Raw genomic sequence first — 18,709 nt, forward strand, 5'->3', positions numbered from 1 at the left:
CCGGTATTACTTCATGCTCAGTGGAGCTGCTAAGATAACCAATCTTGCAGAGGTTGAATCCAGAGTGTTTCCAAGAAGTGAGTTAATTAGTGAAGTATCCTAAAGTTAACTAACTCCCCTGCCAAGAAATGGGCTCTTCCATTTTCCTCACATGATTATCTGGGCACTTTCACTTTTCCATATATAGGAGCAGCTCAGGCACTGACAGATCAGGCTAGGTAGGGATACAGACTTCAGGCACATGCATACTCCTTGCATGCAGGCACGGATGCAAGCACATGCTGCTTTCACACACTGAAATTCAAGTTAGCCCAAGAGGTAATAAGTGAAGACAGCAATAGTACTGCTGTTAGAGCCTTCTTAAACAGAAGGCACTGAAGGTAGAGCTCTCCAAGCTCCGTTTGTAATAGCCCATCAGGAGCAGCATCAGAGCCATGAATGGGCCGGTGGATGGTTTATGTGATTACACGCTTGATGATGAAGGGGCTTTCATGTTCACATCGGAGTCCGTGGGAGAAGGACATCCAGGTAAGAAGCCAGCTCTGCTAAAAGTCTAAAAAGTGTAATATTTTCATTTGAGGTGTTTTAAAAGCCTAAAGAATAATTCACCTGGTGTTAATCTTACTAGAGAAGTTATTTGTAACAGGGTGCTTTTTCTACTTTCTTTCTACTGGACTTTGTCCATACAGACTATAGAACTGCTATAACTAGAGTGCTTCCAACAGAAGTTTATGTGCTTTTGCAGGGTATATATTCAGCTGAGGAAGGCAGTGAGGTTTATGCTGCTCCTTCTTTTTCATCTAAATTTTTTTTCAGTATTCCTGTGGAGACACCACTGTATCTCTGACAGGCTCAAGTTTCACATATGGGTAAGAATGCATAGCTTGCTTCTCGAGTTCCATATCTTTATGGGCCCTGTGAAACTGTCCTGCACATATGGAGTGGTCTAAGACTGTCATCCATGACAGGAATATCCCTAGGTAGCCCATCTTAGAGCCTTTTTTTAGTGGTCCCAGCAGCTGTACAGGGCAAAGCCACCAATTTGCCCCCCGCCTCCCACCCCTTTCCATCATCTGATGCAATATATGGAATTGCTTAAGCAAATAGTGGACAGTTATTTGCTAAACTTTATGTATGGTCAGCAGAGATTAGTTCAATTTTATTGAAAACAAATATTCATCCACCATAAACATACACCTTATGTCAACAGCAACTGTTCCCTCAAGTGAGGCCAGGGGACAATGGGCTATTTGAGGTCCTGAAAAGTGTATTTGTTTTAGAAGCTGATTTGGTGGCCTGTGCTTTTTGCTGTAATAAGGTTTTTCATGTCTGTATTCATATTATGTGAGTGAATCATAAATGGATAGGATGATTTTATAGCACAGGATAAAAAGGTCAGCAATGAGAACTTTATGTCTATAGTTTGATACTCTTCTAGATTAACTTATTACTGCAGATCAAATCCATGGCTGATGCAATTGAGTACCTCTCCATCAATGTGAAGGCAACTACATCAGGTTAAACCAGTTGGGGTTCTTTCTGATGTAACACAGTCAGAAAATGATAGCCACGTTTTGTCCTTGGAACCTATGTCCCATGTCAAATTTATATATATTTACATCCAGTGTCTGTAGTGCTGTGGAGTTTCATGGGAAAAATCACATAATACAGTTGTGGTAATTTTACATGGATGATGTTATTTCCAAAGACAACAGGTCTCAATTTGTGCTACTCTCATCATTATTTTTTAATAATCTTGGGGCAAAAATAGGCATGTCTCAGAGCAGAGAGTTCAACTGAGTCCCCAGATTCAACTGAGTTCCTTGGTTTCTTTCCTTTACCAGTCTTTATCTCATTTCTTGTTTTAGCATTTGGCCAGCTTTTTAGTTCTTATTCACATTCCCTTCTTTCCTTCCAAACCCTCTCTTGAGTTTAAGGCCCATGAATGTTATTTCTCTCCTGTGCTGAAGTACAAGGCCGGCCCGTGAGAAACACAGTTACCACTTGGATATCCCTGCAGCTTCTCTCGCCCGGCAGAGCTTGCTGGGTCTCTGGGTGCTATGAGATACAAAGTACCAACCTGGGATATTTATTTTCGAGTGAGGGGAAACTGAAATTTACCTGGCTGTTTTCAAGGCTGTGATGCTTTCTTAAACAGCCTACTTCTTCACTTTGGGTACTGAAACCCCCAGTGCCTATGACAAAGGGAAGATAGAGATTTTCCAGATCAAAGGAGGACAGGCTGGCAGTAACTCTGGGTTGTCCTGCAAATTCTTTTTCCTGAGCATCAGCACTGGATCTTAATCATCTCAGTGACAGCTCTGGCCCCTGACAGCAAATTGATGACCCCTACATCCTGGCCAAGGCCCCTTTTCCCCTCTGTGGTTTTGCACAAGAGGTGTGGACATGCTACTAGGATTTTATCACCCAGGAAAATCTTGGCTATTTCTTAAAATGAGGCCCAGTGCCTGAGGCTGCAGTTGGGCTTCTGATGTTATCTGTAGCAATAGAATTTTATTGTGAGTTTTGATTTCCTCTGTTTATACAAAATGGATAATTTGCGTGTTCTTGATTATTTCTCTTCCGTATGTGATAGTATAATTTTGCTAGAGGGCATTATGTGCAGTAAAGGTCCTGAACCAGATCTTTGTCTGGTGGAAATTTGAATTGTTCTGATTGTATTAGCTGAGTATTGAATGCTTTAATGGAGACCTTCTTAATGCACAAAGCAGGAGAAATTACATGCTTATTTATCTGAGTGTACAGAGAGCTGCCTTGTATCTGTGCAATGCCTGGAGCTGGGTGTCACTGAGAAGTCCAGATTCCATAGAAGCAAGTAATAGCTGTCAATAATTAACCTACAGGTATCATCTGTGCTCCCCAAAGACATAATAGAAGACTGTTTATGCCATCTTCTCACTCCAGATTCTTCAAAACTCCCTGGGCATAATATATGGGAATTCCTTCCAGATCTTTAATCATTTAGTAGTGTAAATTCCAAACTCTCTGAAGACTTACACATGACTTCTTCCTTTCAATATAATAATAAAAGCACACAGACAGAAGCATGAAAAAGATAACTCTTTTTTTTGGTGTCTATTTTGTCACTGCTCCATTTTCCTTACTCCTGTAGTGTCTGTCATGTTGCACAGGTTTCATGGTGCTTTGAAAAGCATTGTGTGTTTCTGTGCCCCACAATGTCCTACAGATGTCAAACCACCAAGGAGTAATTCCCTCCCCAAGCTGGAGTGGCTTCAGGTAGAACTGGCTGCAAACTGGCTGCCATTCAGTTTTCCAGAAAGTACTAAGGAATGTCTCTAAAAATCTAATACCAAACATCTTCTAAAAGCACCTTCAGATTTTCAGCCATAATAAAAGCATGTGTTTATCTTGTAGATGTTCACAGGGGAAAAAATCATGAAGGAAAAAACCCCAGAAAATGCAGATCTGTGCAGCATGTCTTATATTTAAGATTATATATACTTAATGATATGCATGATCCTTCAGTAAACTGCATTGAACAAGGAGAACAGCTGTACAAGACATTTGGACACTGCTAATATTGCAGTACCACTGCAGTTATCAACTAGCACTCCTCAAGGGTTCTTTTAAATAGGAAAAATGTACAGCACAATGCAGGTATTTGAAGACTTTCTAGTGAAAATCTTTTGTAGGAAAGCTGATTTTTTGATGAAATGCTTATGCTAAGTTTCTGCATTTATTCCCTGATTAATTTTTTTTAGCAGAAAACTGAGAATTGCTCTGTTTGCCATATTTTGAATATAAAAATTCACATTCTAGTTTAATTTTTTTCTCTTGATAAAAATAACATATCATTAAAAATAATGAATTTAATGTTTATGGTTACAGGTTTTGAAGAAAATCAGCCTTGCCATTTCAAATCTTCAATGTTTATTATATTTACTACACCATCAAAGCCAGAAGTTTGGCTGTACCACTTTGTTGTGCTTTGTGGAGTTTTGTTGAAAAAAATTTTCAGTTTTTACTGCTGTTCAAATTTTTTTTTTTGCTCTGTGTGGTGAGTCTGTGAAACTGAATTCCTGTGAAGGTTTTGAGAACTTTTGTTAGGCTCTTACATACTCTAGATTAAGGTAACAAACTTATGTCTAACTATCTGGAAAACTGTGAAGTTTCTTCTAATTATCAGAGATCACCTATGTGGTTGACCACCTCCTTTACTTCCTAGTATTACAACTGGGATTTTGAGTAGGGTTTATCATCAGCCTCCCCAGACTCATTTTATGGTTAGCAAGAGCTGTTCCATGGCTTGTTGACATTTCTGCCATAAGGCTGGGTCTGTGGGATGACTGGATTTCTTGAAAAGAGTCTTGGCTGTCTAATACTTTTCTTGCTCAGTCATTTCAGATACTCCTTTTGCAATATTTATTCTATTGGATGGTAATTCATGACATGAAGGTATGCATGGACTGAATTCTGACCTATTAAATGGTTTTTTTAAAAAATTATAGTATCTCACCAGAGGTGTTCCATTCTGCTTTCCCTGTTTCTAAAAAAGAAGGGGAAAAAATAAAAAGGAAAAAATAATAGACAAACTTAACCTCTCACACTTAGCAGATAATGAGAGAAATGGGCCAGCTGAGATGAAAAGTTTAAGCAACATAATGGAGGGTGCACAAAGCCTGCTAAGCATTGCTAAAAATAGAATGCCTGGTTTTATTTTACACCAGAGACCTTTACTAATAGACATGCCTTTACTTTAATGCATTCATCAGCCAATCATCCAGCTGGATTTCTCTTTCCTGTCTTGACAGACATATCTGTGTCTGGATTTGGATCTAGTTGCACTAGAACTGCTGATTGTTGCACCAACAATCAGATATGACATGTATTATCAAACTGATTTGCCTCAGACTATTTTTATGTAAAGGTATGCTCCAAGTATAGTAGATCAAATTATTCTAATCTGTTGTTTTAGTTTATTAGGCTCTCACCCTAATAGATGTTAAAGATTCTTTAACATCTATTAGATGTTGGGTTCTTCTCCAAAATGTAATCTGATCTGACCTTCATATATAGATAATAATATTTCATGCAAGAGCTCTTCAAACAAGCTAGTAAATGCCAGTTGAATTTCATTCATACCTTTTAAAAAGATAATTCTATTTTCATGTAGACATTTGAAGGATAAGGAATCCTGCATGCCTCTAGATGAATGGTTTCCATGGCTCTCACTCTTTTTAGATTCTCTCCTTTTTGAATCTTTATCTGTCTCTTGATTGATTTCATCCTGTAAGATAGACTTTTCTGATTTAGGGCATTCTTCTCGTTCTGTGCTAAACCTTCCCACAGTTTCCTAACACCCTTCTTGAGTGTTTTGGCAAGAATACATATAACATCCCAATGAGTGCCATACAGGGAACTTAGGCATGTGGGAGAGAGGCATCTAATGCAGGTGAGACATGCTTCATGTGGAGCAAGGGCAGCAATAAAGGTTCTTCACTGAAACTCTGGGAGGTGAAAAAAAGACTACAAAGCAGTTCCAGTCACTACAGTTTGCTGCTGGGTATTGGACCTGCACTAAGAAAGCCATCCTAACCCCAGTTGCTCTGTTGTCTCACCCAGTTAATAAATTGCATATTGTTCTCAATATTTCTTGCTTTAATGCTTGAAAATGTGGATATATGTCCTTATAAAATGAAAACTTTGATGAGAGCAAGCAAAGATACATTTTAATCACTCCTGCCACCTTTTTACCCAGGTTTGCTAAACAAGGTTCAGTTGGACATCTAATTAAATTGCAAGTCTGATTCCTGTTTGGTAATAATTGTCCCAAATTTAGTAATCCTTGTACAATTCTTGCAAGGCTGAAAGTTCCAATGCAGCCTACATTTGCTAATTGTTGTTTGTGTTCATTCTTTTTGTGTTTAAGTGGTGAGATGGGAGTGAATATGGGAGATAAGAGTGTCAGAATCACATTAGTTCTCCAGTCCTTGATTTGTCCCTCTTAGCTAAATGTACACCTTCTTCATGAAAATAAGTGAGAATTTATTTTGACTTGAGCTTAAGTGTATTAAAAGCCTCTAATGACAGACTCTTACAAAACATTGCTTTCCAACAGATTGTGTTGCACACAGCAAGGCAGGAGATTAATTTATTTTGCCACACAGCTTGTTATGTGAAAATCTAAAAGCAATACTAAATTTTTTTAAAGAACAATGAAATTAAATTATATAAGAATATTTACCATTTTCACATGGAAAACCTTGCTATGGGTGCTGCCCTTTTGTGTCCATTAGATTGGCTAGATTATTTGATTAAGATTCAATATTTGTTTTAAAGATTAGGAAAGAAACAAAGAAAAAGATAAAATATTATTATGAAAAGCTTCAACTGAAACCTTTGTATTTGGCATGTGACTAAAAGTTTACCTCAGGCAAACTGCAACTGGTAACCCCTTCTTTGCTGCTGTGTGTGTATTCCCTGTGCTGCTGTAGGTGGGTTGCAGGGATTATAGGAGGTGACATTGCCAGATGGTAGGAAGCAGTGACAAAAATCTACCCAAAACCCAGCCCTCCACTGAGCTGTGCATTATCTCTATTACTCTCAACACTTTCTCAGGCTTTACTACCAGTGTAGGTCAGGTACATTGCAACTTTCTGTTGGGGTGGTGGTGGAACATCCTCATTCCATTAGAGCACCACTGCTTTGCAGAGCTGGTGGTGCTGGAGAAGGAGAAAGCTGCAAATAAAACCTCTTAACCTCTCAGGTTATTCTGTGCATTAAACTCGTTTCACATCTAAGTGCAGAAAACTACAGATGAAGTTCTAGTTAGTTTACACTGGTAGGTAGATTCCCCACTGCATCTGCTGAGTTTGCTGGAAGGATGTTTAATGTGTCTTTCTATTTAGCTACCTTAAAGATGCCAGTAATAAGCAATAAAAGAATTCCTTTCTGAAATACCTACTGAAAGTGATGCAAACAGTCCCTGTTCTGTATTGAGTGCTGTGGTTTTGAATCACAGCTTTGATGTCTTGCAGATAAAATCTGTGATCAGATCAGCGATGCTGTACTAGACGCCCACCTCAAACAGGACCCGAATGCCAAGGTTGCTTGTGGTGAGTTGTTTGCTGCTTTGCTTTAAGTCATCACAAAATCACATTCTTTTTTTAGGATATTTGCAAAGACCTAGCTCGTTTCAGTCTCGAAAAGTTACATAAGAATTTCAGTTTTCAAAAGGAGAGATGAGAAGAAACAGTAAAAGTTTTTGTGAAGACTGAAGAGCAAGCAGGCTGTAGAAGAGTAGAGCCATTGATTTTGTGTGTGAACTGAATTGTCCTGGAAGGAACAGGTTTGCATATCACTGAATCATGCTCAGTGTTATGACTTTCCCATTTGTAAATTGGACATATTAGTGTTTTCCTTGCTTTCAGACAGATGGTGAATATGAAAAGAATTTTTTATAGATGGAGTTGCATTGCTAAAAATATGGATAGAAAGGATTTACACTGTATACATCCAATAGAGCTCTCAAAATCAGCATCATCACAAACACAATTCTTTGTCTTAGTGGCTGGCTTGTTCTGCTATTGTACTCCTGTTCTCATCTCTTTTCAGAGACAGTATGCAAGACAGGAATGGTGCTGCTCTGTGGGGAGATCACTTCTCGTGCTATTGTGGATTACCAGCGAGTTGTCCGAGATGCAATTAGACATATTGGCTATGATGATTCAGCTAAAGGTTGGTGGAAAAACTCATGAAAATGTGGAAGAGCAAGCAATAGGCAACTACAAAACAGGTCTGTCACCACTTCCATACAGGGGCTTTAGGAAGCCTGACACAAAATTAATGTGCTGTGTGAAAGCTGCTTACATGGTGCCACATGATACATTTTCTGGCTTTACCTCAGTAAGTAAAAACCTTTTGTTAGTTAAAACTGAATTTGGAGTAGGCAGACTATGCTTTGAACTGTGGTATTTGGCCACAATAGTTAAATGCAACTTGAACCATAGAACCTACCACTCCTCCGAACTTGCAAGAACTTGACTCTTGGTTTTCATTTGGCAAGCTGGTTGTTGCACCTCGATGCAAAAGAGAGAGAAGAAACCTAGTTCATTTCATTGTACCTTTGTATTTTTGTACTGCAGTAGCATTTAGAATTCCCAGGTGTAAAGGTGGTTGTCACTGCAGAGTGCTTTGCCAGCTCTGAATATCTCCTTTTACACTGAGCAGTGTGTGGTCCAGATCTAGGTAATGAGATATGCAAATGATAAAAAAGACAAAATGCTCTGTGCACCAGACACATTTCACTTTCTGATTTGCATGTATCTGTTTATACAGTAGAAATATTCCAAGTATTCTGTTACAGTGAAGTGTATCTTTTAAGAGCTTTTGGTTTACAAGCTGTTTACTGCAGCCCTTTGACTGCAATTAAATTTGCAGGAGGTTGTGATGGGAGAATATTACAGCAGCTCAGCTGCAGGTTGCCTGCACTGTCACACAACAGCAGTGCTTCCACAACACAGAGGCAAATCTAGGAGGTCATAAATCTCCTTTTTATCCAAACTGCCAACAATGATGAGGGGAGATTTGGTGACTCAATAAAAAACAATTTCTAGAAGTAAAAGAACCCTAAACCAAACACTTACGTACAGAAATATAATTTTCTTTTCTACATAGCCTACTGAAAAGAGGGTGAGGAGCATTCAAGTGGATCATGTGCGTATGGACATGTATACATGTTGTACTGGCTGAACATGAGTTTGGTCAGCAGCTGTCAGTAGCTACAGTTCTAGGAAAGGTTGGATTTGGAGAAGCAAGTTGCTATTAATATACCAGATTTGTTGTGAGACCTGAATCTGGTGTTTTTCTGTTTGTGGTTCATGCAAAGTCCCATGAGATTTCAGTATGGACACTGCTTTGTACATATTACAAATAATGTGGAAAGAGCAGAGTCTTCACTCACTGAAAATCTCAGCTTCTGGGAATTCATGTAGAGGACTTCATTGGTATTCATTTGGGAGAGGCTCATGATCTGGATTGGATTGGCACAGAGTCAGTGCAAGAAAAAATAACAAGTAACAAGCAAGAAAGGCAACCCTATATATCCCACCCCATCCTAAAAAAGGTTTCAAGTGTGATATTGACAAAAATTTTACTAAAGAATAGCAGTTTGGTTTTGAGTTCTGGATGTGGTATCCTTCAGAACAAAAATTTTGTCCTCTGGTTCCAGGTTACTTTCCGTAATTATGACAGAAAGAGTTTAATTCACTGCTATTATTTTTTCCAAATAGGCTTTGACTACAAGACTTGTAATGTTTTAGTGGCACTGGAACAACAGTCACCTGATATTGCCCAAGGTGTTCACCTACACAGGAATGAAGAGGATGTTGGTGCTGGAGATCAGGTAGACGTAGCATCACATCTAAAATACCAAAGCTGTTTTAAGGAAAAAAGTTTACTCCATCTTAATGCCCTATTTTTTTACATCAAAACCCATGTCAAAGTATTTCCACACTTTCCTTTACTCCAGAATAAAACCCATAATTCTACTAAAACAGTTGGAGGTTCCTTGAGGGCAGACTTTAGTCTGGTGTTGTTTTAGCACTCCAGGCAAATCAGGAGAGCCCTGGCAGTTTGTAGTAGCTGAGGAGGTTCCCTTTAGAACTCAGCAAAGGTTTTTTGCTTATGTATCTCATGGTTTTGTTGTGTAGTTTTAGGCTCATCAGACCATTCATCTTCAGACTTGCCATGTAATATGGAACAAACAAAGGATCTTTTCACATTCAAGGAGCTGTTGAGATTTTGTGCAGCAAAACATTAGGTGATGTTTCACCTGCCCTCAGCAGTAGTATAATAAATACCAGAGTACATTTAATTCTCACTTATTCCCAGAGGCAGCTCTTGTAATAGGTGCTCCATGTAATTAAGGCTGTCTAAACTGAGTTTCTCTGAACTAAAGAACACATGTAGGCATTTATGGTGTGTTCTCAAGAGAGAGATACTGGCATAAAAATTAATGTGACTGTTGCCATATGAGTTAATTCAACATTTACTAGTTATCATTAGAAGTGATATCTAGTTTATATGAGTGATGTTGAGAACTTTAAGTGCAAGAATCAGAGTTCAGGAGCCAAGGAAATATTGTTAAAAAATCCCTTGAGGACTAAATTGAAATGATTTCCTGCTGTCATGGGGACATGAGATCTCTTTACATAAGATGAAAAGAGATTTGACTTTCTTTGACACTTTGATGGCCTCACTTTCCATTTGATGCAAGTGCCTTCCTGTCTTTTTTCCCCTTTTTTTTTCCCCCCACAACATACACTGGATGAGGAGAAAGAAAATGCTGCCAATTCTATTTAGCAAATGATAATCTGATGCAGGGAACATGACAGAATAATAAAATTAATATATAACAGTATGAATATAATATATAACAGTAGAAGTTGTGACTCTAAGCATGTGGCATTGAAAAATCTGAGGCAGGTGCCTTAAACTCTTTGAAGGGTATGTCCTTCATGGAGTGCCCCATTCCACTGAAATTTCAGATGTGAGCTGCAGCATAAGTGTGTCTGTATTCATACATAAAAGCCTCTGAAACATTTCCAGGGTACTGAAAACATCTTTCCCATGGCAGAATAGTCCTGAAATATTTTCTCCAACAGATTTTTTTTTTCTGTGAAAGAACCTATTGGGTTTTTTCAGATGTCTTCATTTTTGTTGAGGTTTCTAGCTCAACATGTATGCCTTCAGGCTAGTGAAAAAATTCTAGGAACACGGTCTGCTTCTCATTACACTGTAACATGTTGGAGCCTGATCTGAATTTTGGCTTCTTGCACTGTGATGTAAAACAGTAGAAAGTAAACCTGAGGATACTGCTGACTCTTTGCTTCAGATGAAATCTCATTGCCTTTGGTTGTGGTGCCTTTAACAGTGATTGAAGTATGTTCTCTCCTCCTGCAGGGTTTGATGTTTGGCTATGCAACAGATGAGACAGAGGAATGCATGCCCCTAACAATTATTCTTGCTCACAAACTGAACGCCAGGTTAGCAGAGCTGAGGCGCAGTGGAGAGCTCCCTTGGCTGAGGCCCGACTCTAAGACACAGGTAAATACTGCAGGGGATTGCCCAGAATGTTGGAAACCAGCACCTTGTCTTTCCAGAAATACTGAAATTTTTTTAAGGCAGCAGTTGATGTGTTTCAGCCTATCAGGATTACCTACAAAGAGCAGATGAAGCTTTTCCACTGCTTGTGACATTGACTCTTGGCTGTTGGAAAATGTTTAACTTGTCTCAGAGCACTCCACCACCTGCCACTGAAGGGACATTTAACCCTTCAGAACTAAAGTGGTTTGTGCTTGTTGGAAAAGTGACATCCAAAGGATGTTAAAGGATGTCAAAAGTGACATACAAAGGATTTATTCGTATTTAGGGGTTCAGGCTGACATCAAGATACACCAAGAACATAAATTTCTGAGGCTTGAGAGTTTTGAAGGAAACCACGCCTGAAAGACATATTTTGGATGATTTCATAGAGAATCAAGTTGCCCTTATTGAGTTGGGTTTTTTCTATTTTTTTTCCAATTTTTTCTTTAGCATAGCAAAAATTCAGTGAGGAAATAGGAAATAGGCTTCATTTTTCATACCTTGGCATCACTGTGAGCAGTGATCACTCTAACATCAGTACTGACATTTTGCTACAGTTTTTGGGATAGGCTGCGTGACATTTGACGGATCCCACTAACACATTTACAGTAGCTCTGATGTTTGCTCCCTCTGTCCCTGTGTGCCCCAGGTGACAGTCCAGTACATCCAGAAGAACGGGGCAGTGATCCCCGAGCGTGTTCACACCATTGTGATCTCGGTGCAGCACGATGAGGGCATTTCCCTGGAGAACATGCGCAGGACCCTGAAGGAACGCGTCATCCAGGTCGTCGTCCCTGCCAAATACTTGGATGACAAAACTGTTTATCACCTTCAGCCCAGCGGACGTTTTGTTATTGGAGGGCCTCAGGTTTGTGTTGTATTATTTTGGTGGTCTTATGAGGTTGCCTTTCCCTGTATGTGTGTCTTCAATGCTCAGGTTTGGCATCTCTGTCCCAGGGTAAGGAGCAAGCTGCCCAGTGGAAGACTTTTCCTGCAGCTGGATGTGGGAGAAGGGCTCAGGGTTTCACATGTCCTATGCCAAAGTAACCTTTGAGGGCCTGGTGATACTGTACATGTGTTGTGACCAGGCAGGCAAGTCTGCATCCAATCTTTCATTGCATACAGAGTGTACAGCCCAGTTCTGGATTTTCAAAACCCTCTGGGAACCAGCACTGAGACCAGCAGTCCTTCCTCATGGGAAGCATTTCTTACAGAGAGATGGACAAGAGAAGCTTTACTTCTCTTACTGTGAACCTGCTTTTCAGATCTGCATAGCTCTCACTGTTCTGTCTGACAGCAGTAAGAGCTGAAGATGTTCATCTGTCCTGAAAATCAGCCCCAATAAGGCTTCTTCCGGTGAGAAAATAAATGTTCCTTTTATTTTTAGGCAGTGCAGGAGATGGGATTTACAATTTGATCCTGTTCTCACCAAAGTCAGGAAGAACTTCTACTCTCTGTAGGATCAGCAGTTCTGAGATTTAGTTTTTGAAAACAAATTTACCATTGTGAATGTTTTAATCTTCAGATGCCTTCAGAAATATCACAACAAAACTTCAAAGCTCCTTCCTGAAATTAGGTTCGATTTTAAAACAAATCCAAGTAGACAGCATTTTCCCTTTATTTTACAAATTCATTCACTTACTCAAATTTTCTAGAATTATTTCTAAGGCACTCTGTCTTTTTACATTAGTACCAGGTAATAGGTAGGAATATATTGAGACTTATCATTATAATTATTGATTCTACAAAAAAAAAAGTATTTTTATGCAGTTGAATGGGTTGTATCGCTGTAATTTTGTGTATCATTGACATCCTAGGCTATGCGCAAAAGGAGAGTCAATCTTGAGCTGTAACTTAGAGTGAATGAACCAAGGCAGCAATCATGGCTACATAGAAAAAGAAGGCTACACACAGGAAAATTTTTATGTGTGCAGTGAAGCGCACCCATTAAAAATGTAAATCTTTCAGGTGTGTACTGAACTGCATCCATTTTAAAACGTACTATAGTTACAAGTGATAAGCCAGCCAGGTATTCCTTGCTGCTCTTGTGCTGGAGCTGTGTTGCATATGTTTGCACATACAGACTGAGAAAAGTCACAGTGTCCATTTACAGCTGTTTAAACTTGGGCTAAGTTTGCTCAGTATGGGTCAATTTGCCTATGTGTCCATGACCTTCCAACTGTTATCATCACTTGTGCAATTTACAATGGCATTGCAGCATAGAAATAACTATTTCTCCTCTTGACTTTACCAGCTTTAGCTTTCTGCTTATTTCTCAGAAGAGCTTTACTCAGTTTTATTTTTAACAGAGCTAGCTACAGGAGACTGTCTTACCTCCAGCTCAATTCACCTAAGGAAGATACAGATATTTCACTTAGGATTTTTGTCTTATGTTTTTGAGAGTGGTGGGACCTTGAATTCTGGCTATGGCAAAAAAATTAGGTTTGCTGCTGTCATCGTTTTCCTATCAGCAGTACCTGCTGGTGTGATGAGGAAAGACCTTACAGCTCACCACAACAATGACTTCCCCACACTTTACAAGTGCATTTGTACTTGTTCAGCTCCTTTGAAACAAGGGGTGGGTTTTTTTGCCTTTCACATGTCCATTTATTCTTCCTCTCACTCAGTTCTGCAGCCAAGTCATGGTGGCATGCAAGGTGTTCTCATTGCAACTGTCTGCACCATCAAAAATTGAGGTTTGAGGCAAGCAGAAAAACCCAAGGACAGGATCCTGTAATACATGCTCAGCTATCTAAAATCCAGAGTTATGTCTCAGTGCTTTCTTAGCAGAATGGAACAAACAGTGCCAAAGGTTTACTTCTGTGTATATGCAGTCTTTCTAAGAAAAACCTGGACTCCCCTCTTGTGTTTGCCGTGCAAACATTCCAGCAGTTGAATTTCAGTGACATGATGTTCTGAGGCAAAGAATTTCAAATCTGCCTGCACAGGTGGCAGTGGAATTTAAAATTTGAACATGTTTTCTTCAAACCAGAAAGCTTAAAGATTTAGTAAATTGCAGGGGTCAGACAATTAGTCTGGTATTGATCAGCTAACCCACATCAAATGAAAATATGAAGCACTTGTGAGGAGCAGTCAGGATTGCTGTAGGCAACCAGAATATTATCTGTTCTTCCTTATTTAATATTTTAGAATATTCATCTATAAGTATCTGTTCTTAGAAAGAAATAATCCTTTCTCAATTACCTATGACTGCCTAGTACTCCATACCCGTTGTGTACAGTTCAAATTAGACTATAAATATTTTGGGGTAGGAAATGCAGTTTTTAGCACATATATCACAGTCTCTGATACTGCACTGGAAGTGCTGGGTGCCACTGTCTATGTGACCATCTATAAGGTACCATTGACATACATTTGACTGTAAATAGAAAAAGAATCTACTATTTAATATTCAGACAATTTGTGATTTTGGCTAAAAGATAGGAAAGGCTGGATTTTTTTTCATATTTTAAACAGTGTGAAATCTCTCAATAGCTCCTTTATGGCACATAGTGTTTTAACAATATTCCGTAATATGTTGGGATGCTTAGTAGATAGTTTCTAAATCAAAGCTTCCATATTTCCAATTAAAACAGGCAGTGCATGCTGTAGTTATCTGGGTGTAAGCCTGTTGGCTTGATTCACCAAACAAATTTGTGAATGGCTTATCTTGAGAACCTGGCTTTAAAGAACAACTACAGACACTGCTGTACCTTGGTGAGACAACCTCATTCCTTCAGCTATCCCCCAGCAATGCCTGTGCGGTCAACTTGCCCTGAGGGCATGCATAGCCTTGTTTGAGGCTGAGTGGATGTGACATGGAGCACTTCTGTCCCTGGCTCAGGGTGACGCCGGTGTCACAGGGAGGAAGATCATCGTGGACACCTACGGCGGCTGGGGCGCGCACGGTGGCGGCGCCTTCTCTGGCAAGGACTACACCAAGGTGGACAGGTCGGCCGCCTACGCCGCTCGCTGGGTGGCCAAGTCCCTGGTGAAAGCTGGGCTCTGCCGCCGTGTTCTGGTCCAGGTATGCCCTGCTGAGGGTGCTGCTGCTCTCAAAACCATTGTCCCTTTCTAGATTCTCTTTGAATGCCCATGGTACGAACCACCGTAGTAGAAGTGGTCTTGGAGATGGTTTTGTGGAGAAAGGAAGACTTGATGCTTGGTTCAACCCCACTGTAATGTCACTAATAACCAGCTGGCTTCTTGAAACTGACACTTTGCAGTTAGCTTTTTGGCTATTTTATTGGCTATTTTATTGGCTATTTTTCCAGATATTTGTTGAGCCCTCAACCCTCTGACACTCGGTCATTGAAATGAGCATGGGGTGACTGGATAATTAGGGAGAAAGTAATCCAGAGGCCTCAGCATTTTCAAAGTTTTCTTTTTTCTATAAGTACAGATTGTGCAAATATGCTAAGTGAAGGAGAGGCCTTAGTTTTCCTAAGATGATTAATAAATTAATGCTTTCTTCTGCTGCCCAGTGTTGCCCCGAGGTGCTGTGTTTATTGGCTGACTAAGGCACCTTTTTTCCCCACAGGTTTCTTATGCCATTGGGGTTGCTCATCCACTGTCTATTTCACTGTTCACTTATGGAACTTCCCAAAAAACAGAGAAAGAGCTGCTGGATATTGTGCACAAAAACTTTGATCTTCGGCCTGGAGTCATTGTCAGGTAAAGAAACACACAGAAAGGAAAATATCCCAGCATCTGCACCCAATAAATGATTTATTGCAAAATCTTCAGCTGTTACGGAAGGTTTGGCCTTGTATAGTATATGGAAGTCAAATAAAACAGCTTTTGCATTCCAAGAACTTTAAGTTACTTTGCTCTGATAAAAAGGTATCTTTTGGTTTACCAAAGGAGTTTAAGATTATTTCATCTTTTCCACCTAATAGTAGTTATCATGAAGTATCTTAATATGAAAATTTTTTCCTTGTTTTTATTATACACACAGGGATCTGGATTTAAAAAAGCCCATTTACCAGAAGACTGCATGTTATGGTCACTTTGGAAGACAGGAATTCTCATGGGAAGTGCCTAAAAAACTCGTGTTTTGACATTAGTGACATGTCACCTTTTAAAACCAGAAAGGAAGACCACTAATGAAGAGGATGCTTCTGAAAATCAAATTTGACAGCTTTATATTCAACATAAGGAATTTTAGATTTTAACAGGAAAGAAAGAAAAGGTTATTTTCTTGGAAATATTGATTTTTTTTTAACCCTCAGTGTCTCTCATTACCTAAGATATAATGGACAGAGTCTGTTTTTTTAATCAGCATAAGACAGCAAAATACAGTTTACTTTTAACTGCTGCTCTGTTGGTTCTTTGGATAAAGACAAAGTGTGACTCAGGTACTCAAACCAAAAGCTGAACCTCAAACCTTTGATGGGCAAAGGTGAAGATGACTTTCCCAACTCTGACTAAGGATCAGCAGATCTGTTGCTTCTGATTAGACAATGGGAAATTCTGGGGTCCAATTTCCTTACTGGAGTTAGCAATGCATACAGCTGGGGGCTGCTTTGATGGGAGAAGGCTGAATAGCACCTAACAGTATCTTTGCCTCTTTTATAAAACATGTTAACATACGTGTAATATTTAAATCACCTTCAGTGCATATGTGCTGTTACTGTCGTTTCAATTACCTGTGTTTTTGAAACATAAGTGCTCTCCTACAACACAACAATCATAGAATAAAAAGCTTTTTCCTACCATGCATGTAAAGGTATATCTTTTTCTATGTTTTTTTTCAATGCTGCTGTAAAATGGTCCATCTCAACTCAGCTGCTTCTATTCTTGTAGGAATTTAGTTTACCAACATAATTGAATTTTTTTTGGTTTTGAAATAGTTATATGCATTTTCCTGTTAATAGGTGTATGATCACTCTTAAGTCCTTGTGATTAATGGAAATTCAGTGAAAAAGTATTAGATTTTTATTTGTAACTCTTAGGTTATGAGACCACGTTTGTCTTCTGTGATAGTTTTGTTTGTCAGTGGGCAACAACTTAATCCTCCATGCAAGGGTTGCCTGTGTATGGCCCCCAAGAGGGACTTAATGCTTTCAGCCAGCATTCTGGGAAATCTGTACTGGAGAAGTGCTGCCACCCCGTGTTTATCTCCTAAATAAATGTCTCCATACAGCGCCTCCCGAACAGACGTGGTGGTGGAAAGAAAGTACCTGTGATGAACATTAAAGAAAAAGCTGCCATTTATTCCTTTCAAGTATGTCACAAACACAATTTCTATCTAGTCAAGCCAGAGGTCTCTCCACTTTTATGAATTGTGCTAATGTGCTCTGTGTTGAGATAAACAGGTTTGTGTGTACCTTCTGATCTTCCAAGGACTTTCCACATTAATCAGTGGGCCTCCTTGGGTACTCACCTGGGTACATTTTGGCAGGAAAATATCTTAAGGACCACCTACATCTTAGTGAATGAACTGGCAAGGATTTCCCAGGGCCTGTTTTCCTGGCTGCATATTGCTTATCTTCCAAGGAATATGGAATATGCGTGTGTCAGCCTCAGCAAGGTAGCTGTTTGGAGCTCCAGGTCATAATGTGTACACTACAACCAGCAGAAGTAAGTGAATGAAATATTAATAAAAACAAATTGATAAAAAACAAAATAAAAAATAATTTAAAATTAATTAAGAAATAAAAAAATGTTTCATAACATGACATGAAAACAGAAGGTCTGTGCTCAACAACAAGAAACAGCTGCAGACAAAAGGAACAGTTCTGCTCAGGTGGTGACAATAACAACCATTAAAGGTTTGTTGGAGGGGAGGAGGGCTCGGCAGCGTGTGCAGGTGTGTGACAGGCTGTGACTCTGAACCCTGCATTGCACACATGGGTCACACCCCCTAGGACAATTGGATTAATCTGCTAGTAAATGTGCGGGGTAGGAAAGGTGGAACTTTTCTGGCAATTTTGCTATTCAGCTCTTCCCATAAATGGATTTAAGCACATGAGGTTCATGGCTGCGTAAAAAAAAAAAAAAGAAAAAAGAAATTAGCCAAACTCTGGATGCTACAGGATACAGATCATAATCCATTGTTTCAAATCTGTTGTCGTTTGCTGTTCTGAGCTTTCTCTTGGAGCATGACATACAAGTTAAGGCATTATTATGTCTACTTTATCAAAGTGTGTTTGTGTGTGTGTGTGAGAGAGAGAGAGGGGCAAACACAGACAGATGGGAAGGTGGTGAGACAGCCAGAGCATGCAAGAGTGTGCATACACTAAACATGTTTACAGTAACCAGTTAATCTGAAAAGTTCCCGGTGGAGCTGGCAGCAGCAGAGCCAGTCTGCCTCAGTGCCCTAACGAGGACATGCCCTTGCCCTCCCCTGACTGTTCTGGCAAGCTCTCCTTGTGCTTCCCAGCAAGTGGGGCAGTGTGTGCCTCCCCTTAATCCCTGATCCCAGCACGGCCGGGGACTGAGCACAGGGTGAACAGCCAGCCACACACAGGCACACAGCCCTGTGCCTGACTGCGGGGCTTTGCTCTGAGGCACCACAAGCAACAAGCAACTACCCGTGGTCTCCTGCAGAGAGAAATGCTCGGCTCCTGCCTCCCCTGGA

The 18,709-nt window shown here is 39.8% G+C and overlaps 1 protein-coding gene across 1 annotated transcript; it reads left to right on the top strand.

The window, feature by feature from the left end:
* Positions 1-213: 213 nt before the first annotated feature.
* Positions 214-16,843, top strand: MAT1A (methionine adenosyltransferase 1A). The gene is made up of 9 exons (XM_030951218.1): positions 214-528; positions 7,020-7,097; positions 7,597-7,719; positions 9,273-9,385; positions 10,945-11,088; positions 11,777-11,995; positions 14,972-15,154; positions 15,668-15,801; positions 16,085-16,843. The coding sequence occupies exons 1-9, from the start codon at positions 435-437 to the stop codon at positions 16,185-16,187; spliced, it is 1,191 nt and encodes a 396-aa protein (XP_030807078.1). The 5' UTR covers positions 214-434; the 3' UTR covers positions 16,188-16,843.
* Positions 16,844-18,709: the final 1,866 nt, after the last annotated feature.

Source organism: Camarhynchus parvulus, chromosome 6 (assembly GCF_901933205.1).
Source record: "Camarhynchus parvulus chromosome 6, STF_HiC, whole genome shotgun sequence".
Lineage (NCBI taxonomy): Eukaryota > Metazoa > Chordata > Aves > Passeriformes > Thraupidae > Camarhynchus > Camarhynchus parvulus.